At 37.9% G+C, this 23,584-nt stretch overlaps 2 protein-coding genes across 6 annotated transcripts in view; both read right to left on the reverse strand.

Annotated features, from left to right (window-relative positions):
- Window positions 1-1,095: 1,095 nt before the first annotated feature.
- Window positions 1,096-6,746, reverse strand: Grip75 (gamma-tubulin complex component 4). Its single transcript, XM_022830776.2, has 7 exons — window positions 5,228-6,746; window positions 4,224-4,446; window positions 3,896-4,112; window positions 3,459-3,636; window positions 2,983-3,132; window positions 2,569-2,745; window positions 1,096-2,268 (listed from the first exon to the last, which is right to left on the reverse strand). Exons 2-7 carry the CDS (start codon window positions 4,432-4,434, stop codon window positions 1,423-1,425), a joined length of 1,779 nt encoding a protein of 592 aa, XP_022686511.1. The 5' UTR covers window positions 4,435-4,446; window positions 5,228-6,746; the 3' UTR covers window positions 1,096-1,422.
- A 130-nt stretch (window positions 6,747-6,876) lies between these two features.
- The window catches only part of LOC111259076 (uncharacterized), a 20,323-nt gene continuing 3,615 nt past the window's right edge, over window positions 6,877-23,584 (reverse strand). The window contains exons 2-25 of one of the 5 annotated variants that reach the window (XM_022830773.2): window positions 18,743-19,032; window positions 18,199-18,421; window positions 17,497-17,773; window positions 17,139-17,304; window positions 16,813-16,969; window positions 16,486-16,669; window positions 16,179-16,324; window positions 15,664-15,906; window positions 14,827-14,974; window positions 14,488-14,608; window positions 14,032-14,183; window positions 13,724-13,854; window positions 12,813-12,882; window positions 12,483-12,581; window positions 12,092-12,256; window positions 11,640-11,780; window positions 11,214-11,301; window positions 10,438-10,682; window positions 9,750-9,910; window positions 9,385-9,511; window positions 8,775-8,957; window positions 8,416-8,553; window positions 8,175-8,274; window positions 6,877-7,774 (exon numbers count right to left, since the gene is read on the reverse strand). In XM_022830773.2, coding sequence (XP_022686508.1) covers window positions 7,644-7,774; window positions 8,175-8,274; window positions 8,416-8,553; window positions 8,775-8,957; window positions 9,385-9,511; window positions 9,750-9,910; window positions 10,438-10,682; window positions 11,214-11,301; window positions 11,640-11,780; window positions 12,092-12,256; window positions 12,483-12,581; window positions 12,813-12,882; window positions 13,724-13,854; window positions 14,032-14,183; window positions 14,488-14,608; window positions 14,827-14,974; window positions 15,664-15,906; window positions 16,179-16,324; window positions 16,486-16,669; window positions 16,813-16,969; window positions 17,139-17,304; window positions 17,497-17,773; window positions 18,199-18,421; window positions 18,743-19,022 — 3,876 coding nt within the window. In that variant the 5' untranslated portion in view covers window positions 19,023-19,032 and the 3' untranslated portion in view covers window positions 6,877-7,643. Of the gene's footprint in view, window positions 7,775-8,174; window positions 8,275-8,415; window positions 8,554-8,774; window positions 8,958-9,384; window positions 9,512-9,749; window positions 9,911-10,437; window positions 10,683-11,213; window positions 11,302-11,639; window positions 11,781-12,091; window positions 12,257-12,478; window positions 12,582-12,812; window positions 12,883-13,723; window positions 13,855-14,031; window positions 14,184-14,487; window positions 14,609-14,826; window positions 14,975-15,663; window positions 15,907-16,178; window positions 16,325-16,485; window positions 16,670-16,812; window positions 16,970-17,138; window positions 17,320-17,496; window positions 17,774-18,198; window positions 18,422-18,742; window positions 19,033-23,584 lie in introns of all 5 variants that reach the window. The other 4 variants (XM_022830771.2, XM_022830770.2, XM_022830772.2 and 1 more) reach the window with 4 other exon arrangements.

Below are 23,584 nucleotides of genomic sequence, written 5' to 3' on the forward strand. Positions count from 1 at the left end.
GTAAAGAGTTTACTGGGTAAACCATTGTGCTGAGCCGTACAAATCAGGGAGATACAAATCAGGTACTATTGGGCATATTATTCCTGTTTCCAACAGTATAAATAAACATTCCTCTTTTTCATAAAAATATTCGAATAAAGTATCCTTCTTTGATCAAAAGTTTATAGTCAACCGTGTAACAACAACTTTAGATGCTTAACGGACTGAAGAACAAAATTTAATATTTACATTGGCAGTGATTTAGAAAGTTACATTACCTATTCTCAATTAAATAATATAAGTAACTTATAGTAGGCTATACATAAATCAAAGGATAGAACATTGATCCCGTTACTTACATCATTAATACAGGAATTGATCGAAAGTAGTACTTTTCGTCGTTACCATAGCAGGTAAAGTGTACTTGACGAAATTGAAAAATAAAAATAGTGAAAGAAGTATCCTTTGAAATACATTGAAATACATAAAGCTGGCGATTACATTGTTTACATGACATTACATCTTAACATTACAACAATGACTGTTCTTGTCTCTACGTTAAGATCAAAGGTAAGCAAGTAGATTCTAGTATTCTTGTATCTTCCTTCATTGTAAATACCTGTGGTATCTTTGCTCGTATAACTGTCTACATAACATGGATATATTACATTCAGGTTCTAAAAATAAACAAATCAAAGCTGTACGCTTAAGTATTTATCAACTATACTGACTGAAATTGATAAACCTCCACATATAGACTAACTGCATTAGACTATAAATTACCAAAAAATGTATTAGTTATTATGCAATTGCTCACGGTAGTTAAATGCGCTTAAAAACTAAAACACTTTACGCAGAATATAGATTGAGACAACAAATCAATGCCAGATAGTGCCCGGGATAGATAATGATGACATGCATTATATAATAGATCCTATAAGTACACATATAGAAAACTAAACGATAGTGTAAATTTTGTTTAGATTTACACTGTTTTGTTCGAATATTTCGTATTATTGTTAATCGCAACATTGACTTAAGGTGGTCTAAGAGACAACATGAGTACAAGGACGTATATTACAAAAAATCAATCGAAAATAGATGAGTCTAGTAAAATGTTTATTTCAAAAACATTTTATTGTCTAATAAAATTACCTGTTTATTCATAAATCGAAATCAGTAAACCTTGGAACTCTTACAGAAATAACGACAAATAGCGCTGTATCACAACAACAACATCTGGTTTCACTTTTTACAAGGATTAAATAAATCAAAAGTTGGCAACACCAGAGTACTAGATTCTTCCGCGTGATATATACATTATTTTATATAGTTTTTTTTATAACATGCCTTGTGAGAACTATGCTTATTGCGTTACACTTGCATACTGATGAAAATGATCCTATCCAAATGGTCATAAACTTTCCAAATATTATTTAAGAGTCAAGGGATCCTGCCATCGGAAACTTGTTCTTTAGACGCACTGGCTGAGGAGTTTCGAAGTTTCTCTCGCAGAGCTTTCATCTCTTTACGTGTCTGCTGGTACTGCGGATTGTAGTCGAGCCTGTAGAGGAACCTCATGATGCACTCATTCCGTTTTTCGGCTTGCTGTGCGGCTGCGTGGTCTTGAAGTACGTTAAAGCAGCGACGCAAAATGTCCTGCTGGGAGCGGAACTCTTGTTCGATAGTCCTCAAATCACCGTTGATGTACAAGGGAAACCGGATGCATGTTTGAAACATTTTCAGGAGAGTCTCTTTGAATTTCGGCAAGCTGACAAACACCATTTGCGCAATGTCTTGAACAAATGCTGCCAGTGCCTTTCGCAAAGTGTCGATGCTCCTCTGTGAGCCGTGTAGAACTTTCTTTAGTTTACCGAAACTAACGTGGAGTACGTCCATGTGCAGATAGCTTTCAAAATTTGACACGAAGAAATCCATTTCATAGCGAAGTTTCATTGCTTGCGCCGTCACCTTTGAGCCAAGCGTTGAGTTGAGGGCAATTTCAGCGCGCCGAACGGCAAGCAGCATTTGGAACGCATAACCAAGAGAGCGAAGCTCCCTTAACGATAGTAGGCAATGCAAATCGCTGGGCAGATCGTAAACAAGCATAAGGATGGCCCAGGTATCTGTGTTAACACAATCGACGTTACCCTTGCTAGTGACAAAGTGTATACGCTCAATAAATTCAGCATCTTCATCAGGATACGCTTGATAAAAGCAGTTCTTTAGACACTCTGCGGCTAATGTTAAATGTGAATCTTCAAACGGCAAAACGAATTGTGGTTGAACCTAATAGGGACAAAATACAGGCTCAATAACTGATACCATGCCATTACACAAAAAGTCACAGTATTGGATAAATGTTCGTTAGCAAATGCATAAAACCAAAGAGATAATTTTTTTTCACAAATATTGCTAAAGTCTACCACAAATTTGTAGCCAGAAAATCATTTGGATTTTCAAATAGATGATTTGCAGGGTACTTAGTTTTTCGCATAAGATTTAAGAGTCTTTTAAAAATAGAGAGAATTGTATTAAACAAACACATGATTACAGCTCGGATCATTCCACTGTAGTCAGCGCAGTTACCTTATCTATCCACTGTAGAAAGAGATCCCCTCGACCCATAAATACGGTATTCAACAGGGCATCTAAATGATATTCAAGGCGATGTCGCACAACTAGCTGCTCCCACAAGTGATCTGAGGTGAACGCGTTTAAGGATGCCAGAACCGTTGCAAGTGAGTCGAGGTCCGTCCGCGCGGCCTACGTCAAACATAAAAACTTCTATAAATTGCGAAAAAAATTATTTGTAAATCTTTAGTGATTCCCCAGTGTCTATAGTACCAAAAACTGAGCCTATGTTCCTCAAATTATTAAATAGACTGCGATTCCATACCGTTGAGAACCGTACGCAATAATAATGGATTTCCTATTTCGTCCACCAGAGTTCTGCAGCAAATTACTACGAAAAAAAGCATTTGATTATAGAAATACATATACCTGTAATGCGTTTGCATATTCCGCTTCCTTTTCGCCATAAATTGAACGTTCAAAGTATCCTCGTTCGTTGAATTTTGCAACAATTCCACCGACCTGTTTGACGATTGTCGCATGCTCAGATAAATAGAGCGGAACAAAGTCATCAACAACCTACAAAAAACAAATAATCGAACACGATGAAACATGATGCAAAGTTAGTTAGTTCTAAATTTAAAACTAGTATTCTTTCGAAAAACAACATTACTAAGTTTGATGTTCCCGTCTTACTTACAACACTTGATGGTATGAAGCTCCCAACTAGTTGTTTGTGTTTGATTAGGTGCCCCCAAACAGTCTGTATAGTATTTAATTCCAATCCAATGAGATCAAAAGAAACGTACGGACATTTGGCGGTATGAAAATACCTAACAGGTAGATACCTTGAAGAGTTAATTTTTCTTCGAGTAAATTTGACCGTTTTTATACCTAAAACGCACCTCAACGCCATCTTGTGTAGGCCGTATGAAGAATTCGGTGTGTGGATCTTTCAATATTCCATAAAGAAGCCATGAAGTAAGTTGGTCGAAAAGCACATCGTTTAAGCGTGCCACGAGTACGCTAAGACGTTTGCACACATTTTCCTGACCACATGCTCTCATCTCGCCGAACATGTAGCTAAAAAACAATGAATTAAAAAAGACATAATTAAATACTAGCTTTTATTTATAATATAGCATAGTTGAGAGAAAAAGCGAGTCTAATTGGCTAATTATATTCATCATTCCATCAAAACGATTACCTATGCCTTACGGGGGTAACGTTAGCAGAATATATTATCACCTGGCGAAAACCATGTAACACCGTTTATACCACTTACAAACGCAAAACTACGTTTTTTTTTACTTTAGCGAGAGCAAATAATAGCATTACTAACCGTAGCAAATGACATCCATGCATTCGTTCGATATGAACGCGATAAATACGACTTCGAAGAGCTAGAAAAACAGGAAACCACTCCGACAGGTCGTTGCGCAGTTCGGACAACGTGGCCATCGGGTGTGACAGGAAATAATCTTCGAATTGCACTATACATTTCCGGTATTCGCATAAAACTTCCGAAAGTCCATCCGCTAGCGCCCGAATGTACATCCCTGTGGCCGAAGTGTAGCGAATGATATAAAAATGGGTTTGGCAAAAGTTTAAATTTATCTTTTGGCGTTTTTCTGACATGAATAATAAATTCACAAAGATAGGTAACTAACCTGTTCCTAAAGTATATGGATTTTTTTCTTTAATCTCATCAATAAATTGACTGAGGTATTTATATGTCGTCCCCAACTCGAGAAGTTCGTCAACCAGCTGAACATCGTTCGATCCACCATAGTCGGGCATTAAAGCTAGACGTCCCTTTGAATCCGCCTGAATGATGTCGCTCGATAATCCAATAAGACCGAAAAAGAGTCTTTCAAACATTTTTAGAGTTACCTATGCAAAGCACAGAAATCGTCAATACAAAGGCAGGGTTGGTTAAGGTTAGCGTACAGTAGACTTTAGCATAAAACAGATATAAATCTATCTTCAACAATAGAATTCTCCTGATATCAGCGCATTTTATAGTAGTGCCACTTTTTACTAAAGTTAATGCAATGTCGTCGATTAAATAAATTCTACTTGGGCTCGGGAATTTCTCATGCTGTTTGTTGCAACAGTTGCTTTACCCAGATGATCACATTTATTAATATCATCATTGGTAGAAGGTATAGAGCTAATTTATAAACTTTCAACTTACACAGAAATAGAATACAAGTACTAATTTATACGTATTCGAACGGTTCTATAAGCAAACAGTGTGCGTATAGCAGCAGTGAGCGGCGATACCAAATAATACAGACGCCAAAAAAATAGCACAATACTTTCTTTGAGCGCGATTTCGAGTTACTAATGAGGTATGTTTAGAACGATTCTTTCTTAGTCAAGCTGAGCCATTGAAAACAAATCTTAGAATCACCCAATACGTATCCGTAAACTTTGCTTTTGTTTGAACTAGTATTGTTAAACAAAAAACTGATTGCGAATTTAGAACGACAGTGCACCTTACATGTTTCCAAAATGTCCTTAAGCAACGCATTATATTCTAAAAGGTCGTTGCTTTAATATCTAGAGTTTCTTCAGAATTATTACCTATTAAATTAATACCTACTAATTAATTATTACACTAATAAAATTGTAAAGCTCTAGACTAATTAAATATGATTAAGGTAATTACCGGCTTATGCACAGGGCGTCCCAACAGAAGGGGCAAAGTGATTTTTTATCGATTCAAACACCGCCCACCACATACACGCACATAACGAGCAACGCACAGCAAGTAGTTAGCCCGTTCAACAACAACCGCATGCGGACTTCTCCATTGCAACATGGTAGGTTCCGGCCATTGGTCATATAAAACAATAATAATAATCGTTAATTGTATTTAAAATTTTTATCTTGTTCAAACAATAGTCCCTATCGAACACGACTGTTATCGCCTCGTAGAAGTTTGTTTTCATCGCTCAGCTCAGGCGCCAATGATACGATGATTCTTATCTACAGATCAAGGCGCCCTTACCTGTTGAAGTAGTAGAACTGCACCAAAATATCCCTCTACCTGGCTGTCGGCTACCCACATTTACATCGCGCCAATGGAGTATAAAATTATGGCATAAAATATAAAGTCATCCCAATACTTTAGACTGCTATTCTTGTAGAGAGGACAATTAGCTGTGGCTAGAAAGAATGTGTTGTTATCTCGCACTGAGTAGCGTTTACTTATGCTTAAAAGATTCTTAAACACGATTCAAGCGTGTTTCACAATGAAATAATGACTATGCCTCATTTTAAAATAATCTAATAAAAATGTTATTTTGGCTTTGCCTTACAATTTTAGTCGTTTTTAGTGACCCCGTTGACATACTAACCCGTTTACTGTTCTATTCCAAATGTTGAAATATGTAAGGGGAAAAAATCAGTACCGAAAACCGTGAAAATTAAGGATAATTAGTTTTTACGTATAGCCATACATGTATAAGCATGTCGAATACAAATCTAGCTTTATAGTTACGACAGGTGTGAACGTTAAAGGTATGTCTTTACGTGTTTTGCGTCCGGCTAACCGCCGTTAGGCGTTACTTGAGACGCCTAATCCCCAGGACGAATTAAAATGGCTGTACACCGGAATTGAGAACACTACAAGTTGAAGATGTATTACCCAATTAAAACAGATGACTGCAATACCATTTAGTTACGTCTCTGTTTCGTCATTCTGATTGTTATTATTAAAAGTCTCTATATTTGTTTTATTAATTTTAGTCTTATACCTCCGGTTTTATCGCGAACTACAAAAAACCGTTTGATCCAATGCTATACGCTGTCGCAAACGAAAAATTTTAAAACGCTGGTTTCATTTTATGCCCTATACCGAAGTATGCTGTTCACTTTATGTTAGCACGTTGCTTGATATAGTAAACATGAATGCAATAACTCAATTGCTTACAGTGCCGAAAACTTATTTTTAACGAAAAATTTTAATATTTTAATGAAAACTTATATTTAAAGCTATACTAACCTATTTATTTGGTGTTGTTTTAGAAAAAAAAAAAAAAAAGCTATCCATTTCCGTGAGTTCAAGTACGATTATAGCCATCGCGTCAAGTTAAAACAATTAATTTGTACAGCTCACTGTTATGTAGCAGTCTCTTTAATCACTAACATGTGCAGATCTACCTGCCAAATTAATTACCTGCCTGAGCTGGGCGGACTACAAACAATAAGAGTATCCAAATGATACGGTTTTATATGTACGTTATGTCCGGCATGCAAGCATAATGTACTGAATTAGTATGAGCAGTACGGGTGCGAAAAAAAGTGCAAACGACCTATTTTGTCTGCTTTTACGTTTATTAATGCGAAGCACCTTAAGGACCCTTAGAACTTTCTCAATAATACCATAAACTCCAATTGTTCGTTTCTTTCTCTCTTTTGTTTGAAACATTTTTGGTTATTTTTACTGTGCAAACAAGTCTTGGGAATACTCTCTTCAGCATTAAGGATCTTCTTTCAGTAGAAGGTTTAGCCAAAAGTCTGGCCTTAGTTTTTCATTGCGGAAGGCGAAGCGTTGCATAGTTGTTTGCTCTTTATATTCTGTCTAAAGGACCCTAAGTTTCCAGCCTTTTGAACGCCCCGCATATGCAGGTAATGTTAACTTGATATTACCTCATATAATTGCATTTTTGCACTTTCGTTTAATTGAAGGGTAAATGAAAGCTCGACCCATTTCCACCATTATATTTGTTACTATAAATGATCCTTTCGAAGAGTTAGTAAATCCTCTCTGTTTTTAATTACACGCACGATAACAAATACATATATATTCTCTTGAAAATCAAGTTGTAGAAAATCTATTCTGGTAGATGCATATGCATAACCACCTGAAGTAATGAACACATTTATATACCGCCGTTTGCGTTATTCCGCGAAAAGCGATTGATTGAACGTGATCTAAATACGTTCGACGCGTACCATGCCACCATTACAGAAATCAGATATTTCAGCGATAATCGCGCACAGCTATTGCGGGCCGTCACCTGCACTATACTACATGTCTAATAGCCGAGCAAGATGATCGGAATAAGACCACTAGGCTATCAGTCAGCAACTAGTCCGATTGTGCCTTTTAACCCATCCAGCACCACGATCTGGCCAGATTGGAACGCTTGAGTAGCGCCGTGCACGCCCACAATTGAAGGAAGGCTATATTCCCTAGCGACAACGGCACCTACAAAACAAAGGCAAAACGAACGTACAGATGCTGTTAAACGTCGATCCGGGGTGTAAGAGCTGTTATGCTAGTCTAAGATGAGACGAAACCAACTGTCATACTTGACATAGCAATACTTTACCAAGTGATATAATAAAGTCAGTAATATAATACCTCTCTGATTCACTGATACTTATTGTTTGTACACGTGAATGAGTATACGGTTGTTGCTTATCAAACGCACGCCGTTACTAAAAGCTTAATCTAATGAATTATAATTTTTATTCAATTACTCTTATTATATATACTTCCAAGATAAACTTCTGCGAAGCAACAATTTTATTGGTACTAATACCTCTTGAAAATTTTGCTTTAGTCGATTTGGTGTCTTAAGTGACATTATCCAGCGTGCTCTTACCATGTGAGATGGCTCCACCAAGCTCGGTGGCGATTCCAGCGAGTAACGGGAAGTACGGTGACCAGCCGATGTCTATTGCGTACGTTATTAATACGTCACCCTGAAAGAAAGGATGCTGCTAGAATGATTACTTGAATCTGCGCAATTCTCTCCTTTATTTTGGTTCAGGTACACTCTATTACTTCTTTGTCCATGTCACGCAGATGAAGGCTAGAAAATGCTTACGTCCCAATCGATATACCTTCTGAATTTGACCGGCGTCTTCCAGAGCGCAAACAACCCGAACGGGAGCTGTTACTTGTCCAGCGCAGACAGGCGTACCCCTCATCAGCGTACCAGCAGCCATTTTCACTGGAAGCTCACCTCTTGCCGCATTCAACTGAGGAAACGTCAATTGACAACAGACTGTATTATTATGTGCTCTAGAAGCGATGTCACACTGCTGTTCTTATCGATTTCTCTGTAGCTGCACCTATTTTCCGATGCTACCACATGTTCGTGTTAATATTGTACGACAGATATTCAAGTAGTAATTAGAGGCAGTGTTATCTAAGATCATATTGTATTCGGTGGCGTGTACTACACAGTTAGGTTACATACACATTGGATAGGTCGACCAATACAGTGTTCAGGAAAAATTGCTATTGCCGCAGCCTTCTGGTTGGTCCGTCGATGACGAGCTCGAATGAGATATTTAGGCGCACGAGTTTCGAAAAGTTCGTGGATCTCGGATAATGTTAAGTGAAATATAAGGTCTTCTTCAGGTAGACGCCCATCTTTTACCTGTTTTCGGTAATCGATTATACTTTGTTACCCCTTAATGTATAATACCAGAATAGATTTTTACGCTTCACACAAACATTTTGGAGCTACAATCAACTGTGAAAAAGGAGTGTCGAAAGCACATGTATCATATCATAAATACTCAACGGTATTAAAAAAGCTAGTAACTGCATTGTATGATAGGTAAGGATAATTTGAGTTGAGGCAAGCAAGAATCAGTGCTAATTTGCCGTATCGGCAAGGCGAAAATTATATTGTCTCAAATTTGAAACATTGTCGAAGAGTAAAAATGAGCCGGAATTAGAAATAATAAAAAATTCTTTAAATAGAGGCTCAGTCGAGGAGGGGATTAGCCTGTTCCATGGCGCACCTTATCGATAGGCGCTCATATACTGCTTTGTACGAGGTGCTTCTTTCGAATACTTACCATCATCCTACCTAGTCGATAAAAATACTTGCGTAGGAAATCGTTGCTCATAACCAGAAGAGATTTTCCAGTCTCGCGTCGTGCAATTCCTTTTTGCGTCCGCCTCAAAATAAATTTCAAAATAAATCTGTAATTTAATGACCGCCCACAAAAACATTATACGGAGACGTTGTTAATTTGGGTCATTAAAATGAGATTTCAGGCATTTTCTACATACTTCAATATGAAATAATCAAATATGTGACGAATTCTGTTACTATGAGCAAATGCATGAAACTGGTTGTTCCATAGTATTAAATCGGTGGACATAAGAACCGTTTCCTAAAAAGGAAATCCCTATGAAGCCGCTTTAAAAATAAACTGACCTACATATCTTCGGTAAGCGAATGTTGAGCGTATTGATTAGCTCGTCATGGGTGAGAACTTTCTTTTTTTCACTTGAGGTTCTGATAGATCCTACCATCGCCTGAAGAGATTTTATCAGTAATGTGGAGTCCATTGACCACGACTTCGCTTGAATGTCCAACTAAAAATATCAAATAGAATACATGAATTAGATCTATCAAATAGTAGCATACGAAGCATATTACCGTCCAATAAAGCACTCCTCGTTAACAAACTAGTTGTCATTAAGTTGCTAAAATAATCACAATAACCATCAATAAAGGAGATAAGGACCTGTTAAATTTTGTTGTGTTATTTTTATTTAGGTACTTTATCGTTGAATTCGCGTTGGGAAAGAACATCGTATTATTATTCCTTTATTTTTGACAGCTTAAGCATAAATGCAGAATCTTTCTTGTGTATTGCTCATGCACAAGATGGTGTCACATTTTCAAGGCTTTGATTGAAAACCAAAAAGGACTACGTCAGGTCCTTGCTGTCACCTATTTTTGTTTTTTGAACCTATAATATTGTTGTCAGAAGTGTCATTTTTTTAAAAGGGCTAAAATAGTTTGATTCAAATATCCCTTCAATGAATAATGTTTACCTTTCCACATTCATAATTGAATGTATATCAGTGTTGATTCCGCTTGATGGTTAGTCACGTACCTCTCGCATGCAGCGATGCCCGTGTTCATCGAGGAACTTATTAAAGAGTCTACCAGCTTCACCGCGGTCATCACGCAAAGTTTTGTCAGCATCTTCAAAACTCAACTTTTTGAACTCTTCTCCAAACTGTTTCTCCACTTGTTGTGCAAGGCAAGCCATAGAAGTAGGGACGCCAGCGGACTCAACAAACTCTTGACAAGATGCCGTTAACGCAGCAAAATCGGAATAAACGTTTTGATCCCATTCTAAAAGAGGTAATAGTAAAATTAAAACGATCAGAGGTATCGTAGAGAACGAGATTTCGAATTCTGTTCATTGTCGGTATCCATACGAAGTGATACTCTCGCGAGCATCTAACAACTATACTACATGAAGCTAGTGAAAACGAATAATGAGATATAGACAGTTTTTGTAACCTCTAAGAAATAAAATCTTCGATTATTATTATTATTATTCCATCAATTCAGAAGCGAACGACTTTAAATTTTTATATTATTAGATTATGTGTACGTAAGCCTGTCAAGTTGGCAAAAACTATATTAGAAGAATTTGCTCATTTAGTCTCAGGAATCTACTTTGTTAATCTGCTGCAGTGCGGTAACCTTCGACTAGCAAAGCACTTCAGAGTGGGAACCAAATGGACCTCTACTAAAACTACTAACAAGAAAAAGATATTTTCATAGTTTGTTTCTTAAGCCACACAACCATAAAATGCCTTCTATATACTGTCCTATCGAATCTAGAGCAACTAATGTCTGTAAAGTTCCCTCACTTACCTCCATTGTTGTAATACACAAGCAGACTAAGAATTGCAACGTTGCTTATCGAATTATACATGATGAAATTCTCATGGCTGAGCATGGCCTACAAGCGATACGACAAAACAAGAAAATGTTATACCATTTAAAGGGTAACTTGTCCGAGAGTGTTTTTCATCTATAATCGCTCGATTTGGGATTGCTTCCTTTCGAATAAGTGAATACTTCAAACCGATCGAAATAATTGTAACACAACCTGTTTTAATAAAAATCGTCATTAAAGAAGAGTTTTTTGACGTATAAATTAAAAAAAATATAGTAACAATGCGAAAACGTTTCTCGAAAATAGCTTTCGTGAATATTACCAGTTAATATTAACACCGGTGTCTGCATATAAGGGAAAATAACATATATATCGAGAATACTCAAGAAGGACCATCTTACCGTTTGAAAGATGCGTATTTCGTTAAGAATGTAATTAAAAAGCTGCCTACTTTCCGTAAAACGGTCCACATCAGTTTTGGCCTTGTATGTGGCCAGCATTTTCTTAGTTTGTTTCAACGAGTCTTCGGCGTACCAACAGGACTAAAATGGTTTAAAGCACTTAATATAGCAAAGCATCTATGTTCTTGCGGTTAGTTTTGCTACTGTTTTTCAGTAATCGGCACGAGATAACGTTAATATTCGAAAATGTGAAAGGTACAGTAACTTCTTCGTTAATATAGCTCATTCTCAAAATGATATCTTGTTTCCCTGAACAATTGAAGAACACGCACGAAATAAAAGGTAACTAAAGTATAGCTGAACATGGTCATTATAAAACAGTGACGAAGGCACAAGGACATTTAAATATCAAAATAGTGTTTATTAATTAGAGAACATTTCATTGGACTTACTCGTAACGCCTTTAAGAAACCGCGTGGGGCGCGTCCTGCAAACTGGTAACGTTTTTTGTTCCTATTCGAGATGAGTACACATTCGTCTTCAATTCTTCGGCCCGCCATGGAGATGGCTAAACCCAGTGACAGCAAATCATCTCCTGGGTAGTCTGAAAAACCGGGCTAGCTTATTCGAAACCGCCGTTTCGAAACATAGCACAAAGTGTGAAAACAAAAACGCATTACAACAGATAATGCACACATGCAATATAGAATAAATATTATGCAACCAAATATTGCGTAAATTGAGCCTTGCTGATTTTTATAGGCGCTCTTAGCAGCTAGCGCGGCAGTAACCTCGAATGTATGTGTCATACATAAAAAGCTTTTTAAGGCAAGCCTTACCGACCCAATAGGTAGGGAAGAAGCACTGACTGTAGCAATTTGATAAAAACATGGCCTTCGCATATGTATGCTGCTTCTCGCCGTTAAGATCCTGCGCTGCAATCTGTAATTGTTAACAGAACGATTGTAAGGTGTGTTAACAGGCTAAGAGTATATAGTGCTTACCAAAATTTCTCAGGTAGACCTTCTAGAGATTTTTTTTTCACTGTAATAGATAAAAAAAAAAAAGGTCGAAAAAAGGAACTATGTTGCACAAGCTGATCAACAGGTCAATTCAAGCAAACAATATTCCGAGTGAATACGGGTTATTATGTTTCTCACAACGGATACGCACCCGGTTGTGAACCAGAGCTTTGTCGATGACATCAAGACCGAGTGTAGACATGCTGCCTCCAAACACCTCACTAAAAATAACACATCAAATGATTAAAATCTAATATAGCGTAGAAAAATACAATCGAGCACGCGCTTATAGTGAACGTAGCACTTTATTCTATTTACTACTCTTACAGTTTCACTGACCGAACGAGGTTAACAGTTAGATACTGTCGAATTAAATTAAATTAAAAAGTATACTCTGAGTCGGCCGTTTATTTAAAGCTGTCTCGAGTCTGAATTATGTTTTTCAAAAGAGAACGTCGCGAGAGGAATTGAAAAAAAATCTTAATTTCAACATGCTTTGAATGAAGCTCGGCGTTATACATATGGGTAACAGCAAGAGAAAAGCCGCATATAAACCCAGGACACTTATCACTCAGCATAGTAAAGAGTTGAACGAAAGACCCAAACAAAAGATTCGAGAACATGTCACTGTTTCAATGCTTTTCTTGGAAAATAGAACCTCTAAGAATCAGTGTCTTAGAAGAGATAAATCTGTTTGTAGGATGATGGGCACCGATGAAAGACGTAGCAGTTGCCCTTAAAGCAAGGCTACGATCTATACGGTGGTAACATAAAACTAATTTATATAGTTACTTGTCGATCAGTCGCAAAGCTCACAGATCCTTACTACCTTGGATAGGCGAGGAAAACAATGCGTCAGATTACGTAGTGTTAAAACCAATTTCCTTAAAAGTTTCATGCTGAAAAAATTAATGATGATACTGATTCCGAACTGTTCGACCTGACATCGGTAAAGGAAAAAATATGTATTTTGCAGGCGATTCACAGATCAACGGCATTTTAGGCGTAAGCTGTTAGCTAAATTTATGATTAGTGATAGCAATAGTGATACGAATGGCTCACCCGACATTAGCTTTGGAAAGCGTATCGATCTCGGAATCAAATCCTTGGTCGGACTCATGCAAATACTCGAACTCCGTATCGATCTGGTCCAGTGAGGTGATCGGACGAGCTTGCAACATGTACAGTATATCCTAAAAAGAACAAACAGCTATGTAATATATTGGATTTGTGTCTAACGTTCCGCGGATATATAAACGGTTTGCCAAGCTGTTTATTATTAACGCGAAGCGAGTTCCAATATAAATAGGAACTTAGTCAATCTATCGTATGGTTTGGAAGGTCCGGTAAACTCTTTGTGAAGTTGTTACCTTGAAAAAGGCCCATTCGGTGTCTCTTGGCGCAGCGTAAGCTTGTTCCAGCACAAGCGCAACTTTCCCAAGCCGAAGAACTTGTTCACGTGAAAGACAAGCCTCAGATGAACGTGTCTCCCCAGTTATATTCCGTGTTCCTCCTGTGTCTACTGTCCACAATAAAAAAAATTCGTTGAATTAGTTGATTACTCATTTGTGTAGATGTATATTTTCCTATGAATTCGAGAATAACAGCCTGATGTTATTGTTTATTAAAGATACAAGAACAGACAACGGAAAACAAAAATAGCTCAAATATGAAATGAAAAACCTGAAATCTTATCGGGTTTCCAAGTTTCTTGATACCTAGCAAAACGCAATGGCTCGAATGACTAATTTTCTGCTTGAGAAATCCGCTGTATAATATGTAAAATTATACAGGAAAAAGTTTAAACTTTATCTCGCCATACTTACCAGACAGAACTGTTGACAACCTCTTCTCACCCAATTTTTCGCAAACAAATTCTACCTTTTGACTGTCATGAGTCTTAGCCACCACAAACGTATCGGGGTCTGCTGCTGCCGATACGACGCTCTTCAAATGTTAAATAAAATTAGTCGCGTCATTAGCATGACGCTTGTTAAGCCACTAGTTGCAAGCCGATCTCTTTAACCGCAAATGATAGTCACAAGCATTTTTTAAACTATGCATCTGCTATACTGGTCAATAGTGGAACAGAAATCTACACTTTTTTTTTTATGGGGACTTTTAAATTGGTGCTAGCTATGTACATGGCGGAACTCTATAGGTACCTCTCCAATTCCGTAGTTAGCGGTAATGGTTATATGTCGGGGATTTCCAGACACTGGATCTACGGTGAACATAACGCCAGATATCTCAGACGATATCATTTCCTGGACAACGACGCACATTGGAACATTTACTGGCTGACCGTATCGCCTACATCCGAAAATATTTGTATCATAATAATAAAGTAAATATATATATATATATAAAATAAAAATAAAGACATAGTATCATGTCTGTACATTCGCATATGGATTAATACGGCCAATAGAGTAACTGTTTTAATTTAAAGGTTGATAACAGGTAGTAAACTCCGTAATATTGGCTTAATTTGTAGGACTAATATCAGTACCATGTGCAGGATTTCTTGAATAGAATTTTTTGTCTTCAATATCGCTTCTGACATGCTGGGAACCAATTACAATAAAGACATAGATAGAAAGAGGTATAATGATTCTGTTCTAAGCCAACCGAAACGGGGAACTAATTAGGATTCAGAGTATTAAAGATGAACTGAGTCGCGTTGAGGATGAAGCTAGGAATCTAATTTTTATAGGTCTACTTAACGTGACTCCTGAGTAATTTTCGTAATTTCTGCGTGCTGTACCCAGAAAATAGGAGTGTCATGTGAAGCCGGGTCATCGAATTGGCGGGACTTCGGCCGTTTTGAAAGAACGACGAAGCCCTATAGTACAGTCAACGAATACAAATGTAATTCCTGTCCAATTTCTCTTTCAGCACAGTTCTTTCATCCTTTTTTTTATAAATCTATTTGCACTGGTCGGCTTTACATGCGATTTACTGTGACGAGAAAAGCTTTTTTGTTAAATACATATACAAACCTACGGTATTGTACGGCTGTAAATGAGAACTGACTGGCCCAGCAACGCGTGACAGCTTGGAGTACCTGTTGAGGGCCTTCGACACCTAAGATAGTTTCCATCTGACCTGCAGCTGATGTTTCTTCAGAATCCTCCCCACATGCAGATGAGCGTACAGCATAGCGAAGGGATGGCTTAATGTTCTCCAATAACACTGATGAAATTGACGGTAGCAAATCTGCCGTAGCTACAATAGAGCCAATCCTGTCGGAACCAAATTATAAAAGGACCACACGTATTCCGACCCACGTACCTGTCAATTGAAAATCTGATTGGTCTTCTAATTATTGGCTTCATTCGTGGTGGTTAAAATCTTTGCTTTAGCATCTCACAAGAGACGAAACAGTCGATTTAAGAACTTTGTTAAGCAAAGTTCTGGAGGATATGTATAATATCAATTAGCAAACTAAACAACTCTAACTTCTAATTGAAGTTACAATTCAACAATAAGTGCGTTTAGTGGCTCCAAAGTTTACCTATTGCATGCTTCGCGCAAATCCTTGAGTGTGGGGTTAGAAGCCACGATTTCTTCCAGATCTTTCAGTGCATTGGCTACGACCTGGGTCGACACGAATTCTTCGTATGCGACCGTTGTCACGCAGACTCCCTGAGGCACGTGAAACTGCAAATTCAGACAATTTAGGCTCGATAAACTTCCAAAGCGATAGCTAATAAAGAATCAATACAAAACTATAAAAAATGCGCCCAAAGTTGTTAGCGAAATAAGAAAGACATATATGTAGCCACTAATTGAATGTTAACGAATTCTGAATCCATTCTTACCAGTCCTGTGTGATCCAGGGAAATCTGCGTCAAAACGGCTAATGAACTACCCTTGCCTCCAGTTAATGGGCTATGGACGCAAGCCAGCTCTTGAAATGGGAGCACCAGTGGACGTAACGATGGTGAAGCTTGGGATAAAGGTAAATACCTTGGCACTACCGGTAAAGAAAGCTGGATCTTTTCCCTAGAAATGTAAGTAGAAGTTTAAGATAATATTTACTAGACCACGATGTTTACAACCCACTAATTATACTTCGAATGAGTAATCGAATATACACATTATATATATAGTGTTAAATAGGTAAAATATTGATATATATAAAGTACCTTGTAAAATCGGAGGTCAGTGCGTGTCCGACATTTCCGTCAAGAGAAATTTTACAAAACTTTGAGCTGCGTTTCCAGTAGCTGCCCTGAAAGCGCTGTACTTCATCTATTACATCCGTTACTTCCAGTACAGCAAGACGAAAGGATTTAAAACAATCTAGAAAATGAAACAGGACAAACGTTAGCTTAATGACTCTAATTTTGCAGCCACTTTTTGTCATAGTAAAAATCAACCTTTATTGGCCGACTTTATAATGCAATCTGCGTCTAACAATCTACGTCGAAGTTGAAGAACTTGTTTCAGAAAGTCAATTTAGACATCTTACCTGCGCCTATCTCTACTGATAATTTCCCTGGTTCGAAAAACTCCCCGACAGGGGAACAGAACTCCAATGGCCTTTGTTGCCGGCATGGAAGATTGATGTATCCAAAGATAAGGTTGTCCATAATGTCGGGAAGGTCACATATTCCCAAAACCGATGAAATGCCGTTCTGCAATACAACCACCTTTTAACAGGTATGGAAAAGTTGGACAGAAGATGATACTATATCCTTCAGTGACACTTACATTAGTCGATATCTGTAAGAGGCTTTAGCAGTAGGGATAACACTAACTGGGGCGAAATACGCTATACCCACATATTTCGGTCACGTTTTACGTACGACTTATCCAATTTCACTGACCTCCGTAAATGCGATGACAGACTTTTTGATGACTGTATTTGTGTCAGAAAAGCGCGACTTGTAGCCAAATATATACATTTCTTCTGGCTCACCATGTTCGACGAACACCTTACTTGCAAAGCTAAAACGCTGGTAATACGCATTCAATGATCTAAAGCTTTTTCGCAGGACGTCCCGGTTTAATGCTCGAAATCCTGCTTTTTGAGCCAATTGGCGCGCCAAGAATTTTTCGTTATAGTATGACTGAAAATCTGCGCATCCGTGTGCAAGGTTCCCTCTACGACATTCAAAGAAAGATTGTTATTGTTAAAATTATTACCTAATTACGGTTGATGTTATACGCTTCATAGTTCTCTCTAGTGAAGAGCCATTGCCCATTTGAAGGTCGATCACCTTCCAAAATAAAGTTTAATGTTGAAATCAACACTAGATTGATACACTTTTTCATGAATACAGGTTTTAGTTGTGTAAATGGAAGAAGTTCTATTTTTGTATAGGTTGGATTCGATGAAAGCCTTTGAAAATTTCATTAGTTAAAACGTAATGTTAAGCCATTTTATAAATGTACAGAATAATAAAAAATCACTTTTTTTCTCTAACGAACGAAAAAGTAGATTATAACTTCTTAAAAACTTCTTTATCATTTGAGAAATATCCGAGAGATAATTCTAATATGAATAAAGGCACTTATTGCAAGCTCACATGGCTATGAGTCTGACGTGAACCAGGTCGATATTCTCAGCGTTAACTTCCTTGAGGTTTCCGTTGAACGCGACCCTCCACCTTCGCATCGGATGAACGCAGGTAATTCGTAAGCTCCCAGCTATAAAGTGTTCATTATTCGATGTGTCCACTTGAATTGGTTGAGGTAAACAGTACGAACGTCCACAAACGAGTCGCACGTAAAGGCTAGCAATTGCAAGGCCTACAGTTAAATAGGTTCTATTATTAGCCGAGAAGAAAAATACAAGAGAAGTGTGTATATCGGAAAAATTCTTTTTAACAATAAAGTCGCACAGGGTAGTAAGAAAAAGACCTAATATCAAATTGTTAGGTTCAATACAAAAAGATCGTGTTGCCTTAATTGACTCTTAAACTCTAAACCTTAAAAACTCTAAAAAAACGAAATCAGCAGTTTTTGTCTTCGGGAATGGTAGCAAGCGCAGAAAGTTTAATTTGATAAAAAGTACCTAGATTAAATTATATTTAGAATAACATATGGCTGCAGAGTGATCTAACTACCTACCGTCAGGTTGGCGCTGTATTGATGCCAGCAGTATTTGACCTTTTGCATTCTGGCCAAAGATCTGAACTGAATCACTTTGGTAGTTTTCGCGTGGTTCCTTTTCGGTTTGGCGGGGAAGTTCTTCTTCAAATTCCTTCTGCGGGATTATAACGCCATTTTTGTCAGGGGCAAATGAAAGGATGTCGTACAATGCGCTGAAACGGCCTTTTTTTAATACGGGCCGCCAAATGTAGAACGCCATACGATATATAATGTAGCGTACAAGCTCTAGAGGCCCCATTGTTCACTGGCTGAAAATTATTCGTATTGAAGCATATGCAAACATGAGAGAAATGAGTTGAAACCGCTCAAATAAAGAATTTTCTAGTGTTTTTAGTATATGATCATTTATGAAGCACACAGATCAGCCGATTTTTTTTACGGAACCAGTCGATCATATTGACTTACTTTAAGTATAAATTTCTATAGGTCAGGAACACGAGATACCCAAAATATGTCGCGGGCTTAGGTTATAAATCCAACTCGATCTGTGACTTAACTTATGTAAGTTGAGTTCTGCAGCAGTGCTTGTTTCATCTTAAATCTGTTGGATCGGACGGTATAGGAATTGTATAAAAACTGACTATCAGATACAAATATGTACTAGCCTAGCTAAAGAGATCAAATCGGTAGTTCCATTGCAGAGCGGACCATAATATGGATGATCTCGTATAGCATAGAAGAGTTGCCCACGATATCTATGATGAGGGGGTAAGATCATCTGGACAATGTAGACGGTCTATGGTAAAACTCAACTACGATGATATATAGGCGATATTTTAGTACAAGAGCTTTGGTCTTGGCCCATAATTACCGAATACAATCCAATGGGATCGCACAAATGAATGTATATACCGAATTATATCAGATTTTTACACTAAGGACGTATCGTTGTTGTCAACGGCGTATAACATGTGGTTGCATGTAATTAAGGATATTTGGTCAACTTTACTAGCACACCGTAGTCGATACTACATTTCGAATAATCGTGATCATAGATCAGAATCTAAAATAGATAACTATACCAAAATTATGCGATAATTAAATAGGCTTCAGTCCGTCGCGTTGATTTGGCGCGCACGTTATCACTGCTCCTGTTCTTTTTGTATGAAACGCAATTTGTGGATGTCCCTCGGTTATTCGAAAACCGACTTCGTGTCATTTGTCAAACTTCCCAATTTGACAGCGAATTATTATAAAAATCGTTTTTATTTAGTCGTAATGACAGTTTTTTCCCAGACAGAAAAAAAAAAAACACTTTCCTTGTATTTTTGGCGAATAACTTCTTTTCATGTAACTATGAGTGGCCCATTTAGCCTGTTTTTGCAGGCCTACGACACGATCGTGTTCAACAAATATTTTCCCAACACTCGATGAATTGATGTGAGCTCATTTAGACCTTCTAATAGAAAAATTCTTGACGAATACATTGGTCTAAGTTCTCTGTTCCTATGATACCGATTATTTTTAACGATGACATATATATAGCCAGCTTCCAGTATCCGTAAACCATTTCTTCTTGAAACCCATGTTTACTCCTAGGAAAAGCACTATTGGTTGCGAAACGACATTGTTTACAAGCATACAGTCTTGATGTTTATTGATCTTTCTTAATTGATTTAATTTATTTTAATTATTTATATACTTGAAATATGCATATAGTCGTAGGACTGTGGTAACGTAGAAGTTCTACTTTCCACTACGTTACTACAGTTACCCATACGATTTACAATCCGGTAAGGGTAATTAGATTGATGGGATAGGTATGTGAAACATGCATATTACGCAATGACCTGGCGCTTCGTTTTGTGCGATCTGTCTGCATAAATCCATAGATTTAAAACGTTCTCACTGCCGGTTCTGCTGAATAACAAGGTAAGACGACCTGCAGGCATGCTACTGGCCAAATGCAATAAATAGCTCAAGCAGCACAGGCGAAATCTCACACAAAGGCTATAGAACTGCCCCGCAAGTTCTACATACTGACAATGGTTCCCACGACCCTCATGGCCCGATGGGTAAGCCATTGGTCTCCTAAATCGGGGGTTTAGAGGTTCGAGTACACCTTAGGGTAAACTGTTCGAAGATTTGATTGGTAGGCTGCTTTTTTAAACATAGGTCTCCTTCCGTGTTATTTAAAAACTATACTTTTGAGGTAATAACATCGTTACACATGTCACGATTGGCCTGTTGACACAAGTCCTCCCACGCCGACAACAACAAAACCAGAAGCGGTCGCTTGGGATGACTGCTCCCATGCAGCTCCCAAAACCAGTCCCTAATTGTGAATTAAACAGGCATGTTTATACACTTGGGCAACATTCAAAGCCTCTCATATTTAACCATCAGTGCACGCCAATAGCTGCAAACTAACCTGATTCACTGTTGGTACGTTATTCTACTCAGAGAAACTTCAGTTAAATGGTAGATCTCTACAAATGTTCAGTTCAGTGTATCAAACTTTGTCCAGTTGTGCATTGCCAGTGTGTTTGATTACCGAAACTAGTAACGTTTGAGGTGGTCTAGATTGAGCGTTCCGGCGGTGCTACATTGACAACATGCTTCCCCTGTAAACTTAAAAACACGTGATGGTCCGAATTGAGCAGAAGAAGTCCGCTTTGTGAACCCTCTGAAACAATACATACCGGCAGTACAGAACGACCAACTCGAAACGTTTATTTGCTTGGCGCTATGAAAACGAAATAAACGAGAGAAAAAGACATCGATTAATTCGAACTTCGTAAAAATTCGACAGCATCATTGGAAAAAGCGGCGTTCTATACAAGGAGTGCGCGCAACTATGTTTCTTTCTATTCGGTACTAATAAAATGTTTTGAATATTACGTTCGATACTTAAGGCCCGGATTGAAACCTATACCACTACGTGCTCCTAAGTTTAGTATTGATGCCCAGAAATTTAAAATGGATGTTCGTCGAACTTAGAAATGAGCAAAGCTTTTTTTTTCATATGAATTACTGTAGAGCTATGATATAGATGCTAAATTGTTCATTATAGTAACCAATAAATTAGAAGGCAAGCATTCCGCCCGGTTTGACACCTTCAGAAGCCAACGAACAGACTGCAGTTTTACGTATTTCATAGGGGAGCCAGGGTCTAGGTGCTTAATGCACAGCCCTTTGCGTGCGTTGCCATTGTAACCAATAACTGACAGGTATGTAAATATACTAGGTTAGGTAAAATTTGACCGTTGGCAAAATTTGTACCGCCGAATAACTAATACATAATAAGAAAGTAAGATAAAGTAGTAGTTGATTGTTCGAGTCATTATAAGTCTGTTGGAACGACCACAGCTAAATCTAGCAAGATCCACTCCATATTAAACTGCTAATGAAGGCAAGTCGTCTATGCTAAGAACAAAAGGCCGAAAATCCGCAACCGGCTCACACAGTGATAGCAGCGAAACGTGGCATTAGAAAACAAAAATAAAGACGAACCTAGTTCATGCCTAACCTGGCGTCAATTATTAGAGAGTGCTTTATACAACTGTGGCGGATAGTTTCTTTCCCAGAACTGGAACAAGATATTTGAAAGACAGAGATCTGAAACGAGACCGCACTGGGTCTGAGAGAAACCTCGCTGAGACGAGACCAGTATGCTATAAGTGCTATATTCGGCTGACTCAAATACTCCGATCATTATGATAATTCGGTTGTGCACTGACTATTAGAAAAACAGATATCGGAGTACAGTTTTTTTTTATGGCTGGCCAAAATGTAGATGTTGTAACAGCTTAACCCATATAAATGACACCGTAATATCGAGCACAGTCTGAAGCATACGAATGTATATACAAAGGTAGATGAGAGTACGACTGGGTCGGACTGGCGCACCAGCCATTGAGCAATCATCCGTTATTCTAAATACTTTTACTATAGTCGTGGCCTGTGTGTTGTATTTGTCGGTGTTTAAGGTTGGGGGGTCTTCAAGCAGCAATGATAAAACAAAATCTTAATCAACTGAATTTTTTCCACCACAACAGTGATACGAATCGAAGTAACTAACCGTTTAATCAACCTGCAGGGGAAGCCGTACTTTATCAAGAAGAAAACACCATTCGCACATATTAACAATAAACGTTATATGTCATATACTCTTCTACAAAATCAGCTACGAATTCCCTATATTCGGTGGAGCAAAAAACTGGTAAAACTTCTGGCGAATCAGAGACATATTTCTGGCCTTTCGATTAGCCTATTACTTGCTCTAGTTACACAACGACCAGCAAATTGTACGTATCTCTGATAGTTATTTGCTTATGTGCAAAACGACTATCCAATATTTCAAAGAATCTCCTTTTATAACCCGCACACAAGTAAGAACAGTTATAATAATATCTGTGTCAAGTAAATAAAGGGGATATACGCTCACAGCCATGCCTATATGACCAGGCGATCTTCACTGCTGAAGAGTAAACAACTTCTTTGTTCAACAGTCTCGCCATTACGCCGGGCTTGAATCCATTTTGAAATTGAGTCTTGGAGATCGTCTGTTACAACAGCGTCGGTCTACGTCTTTCAAATAGCACGACAGGTCCGCAAAGATACGTTGCGACGCTCGTCATAGCTTTTTTATCTGTCACCAACGAAGATCTGGATAAAATGTCATTTACAGAATCCTTTTTTGGCCAGACTTTATCCAAAAGTAACAGAGCTTAGCACACTGTGTCAGGGTGTATCCATATGAACACATGCGGACGCAGCAGTAACTCTACTACTAACTAAGCTACTTCATTGATCTTTTTTTTATATTTTATTGATCATATTCTTCAATAGCCTTTATAT

This window comes from Varroa jacobsoni, unplaced genomic scaffold, assembly GCF_002532875.2.
Source record: "Varroa jacobsoni isolate VJ856 unplaced genomic scaffold, vjacob_1.0 scaffold_290, whole genome shotgun sequence".
NCBI lineage: Eukaryota > Metazoa > Arthropoda > Arachnida > Mesostigmata > Varroidae > Varroa > Varroa jacobsoni.

Coding starts and splice junctions, on each gene's coding strand:
- Grip75 (XM_022830776.2), bottom strand. CDS start 4,434: ATGTTTGAAAGACTCTTTTTCGGTCTTATTGGATTATCGAGCGACATC. Junction 4,113..4,223: donor TCCATATACTTTAGGAACAG/GTTAGTTACCTA, acceptor CTTCGGCCACAG/GGATGTACATTCGGGCGCTA. Junction 2,746..2,982: donor AATATGCAAACGCATTACAG/GTATATGTATTT, acceptor TGTTTGACGTAG/GCCGCGCGGACGGACCTCGA.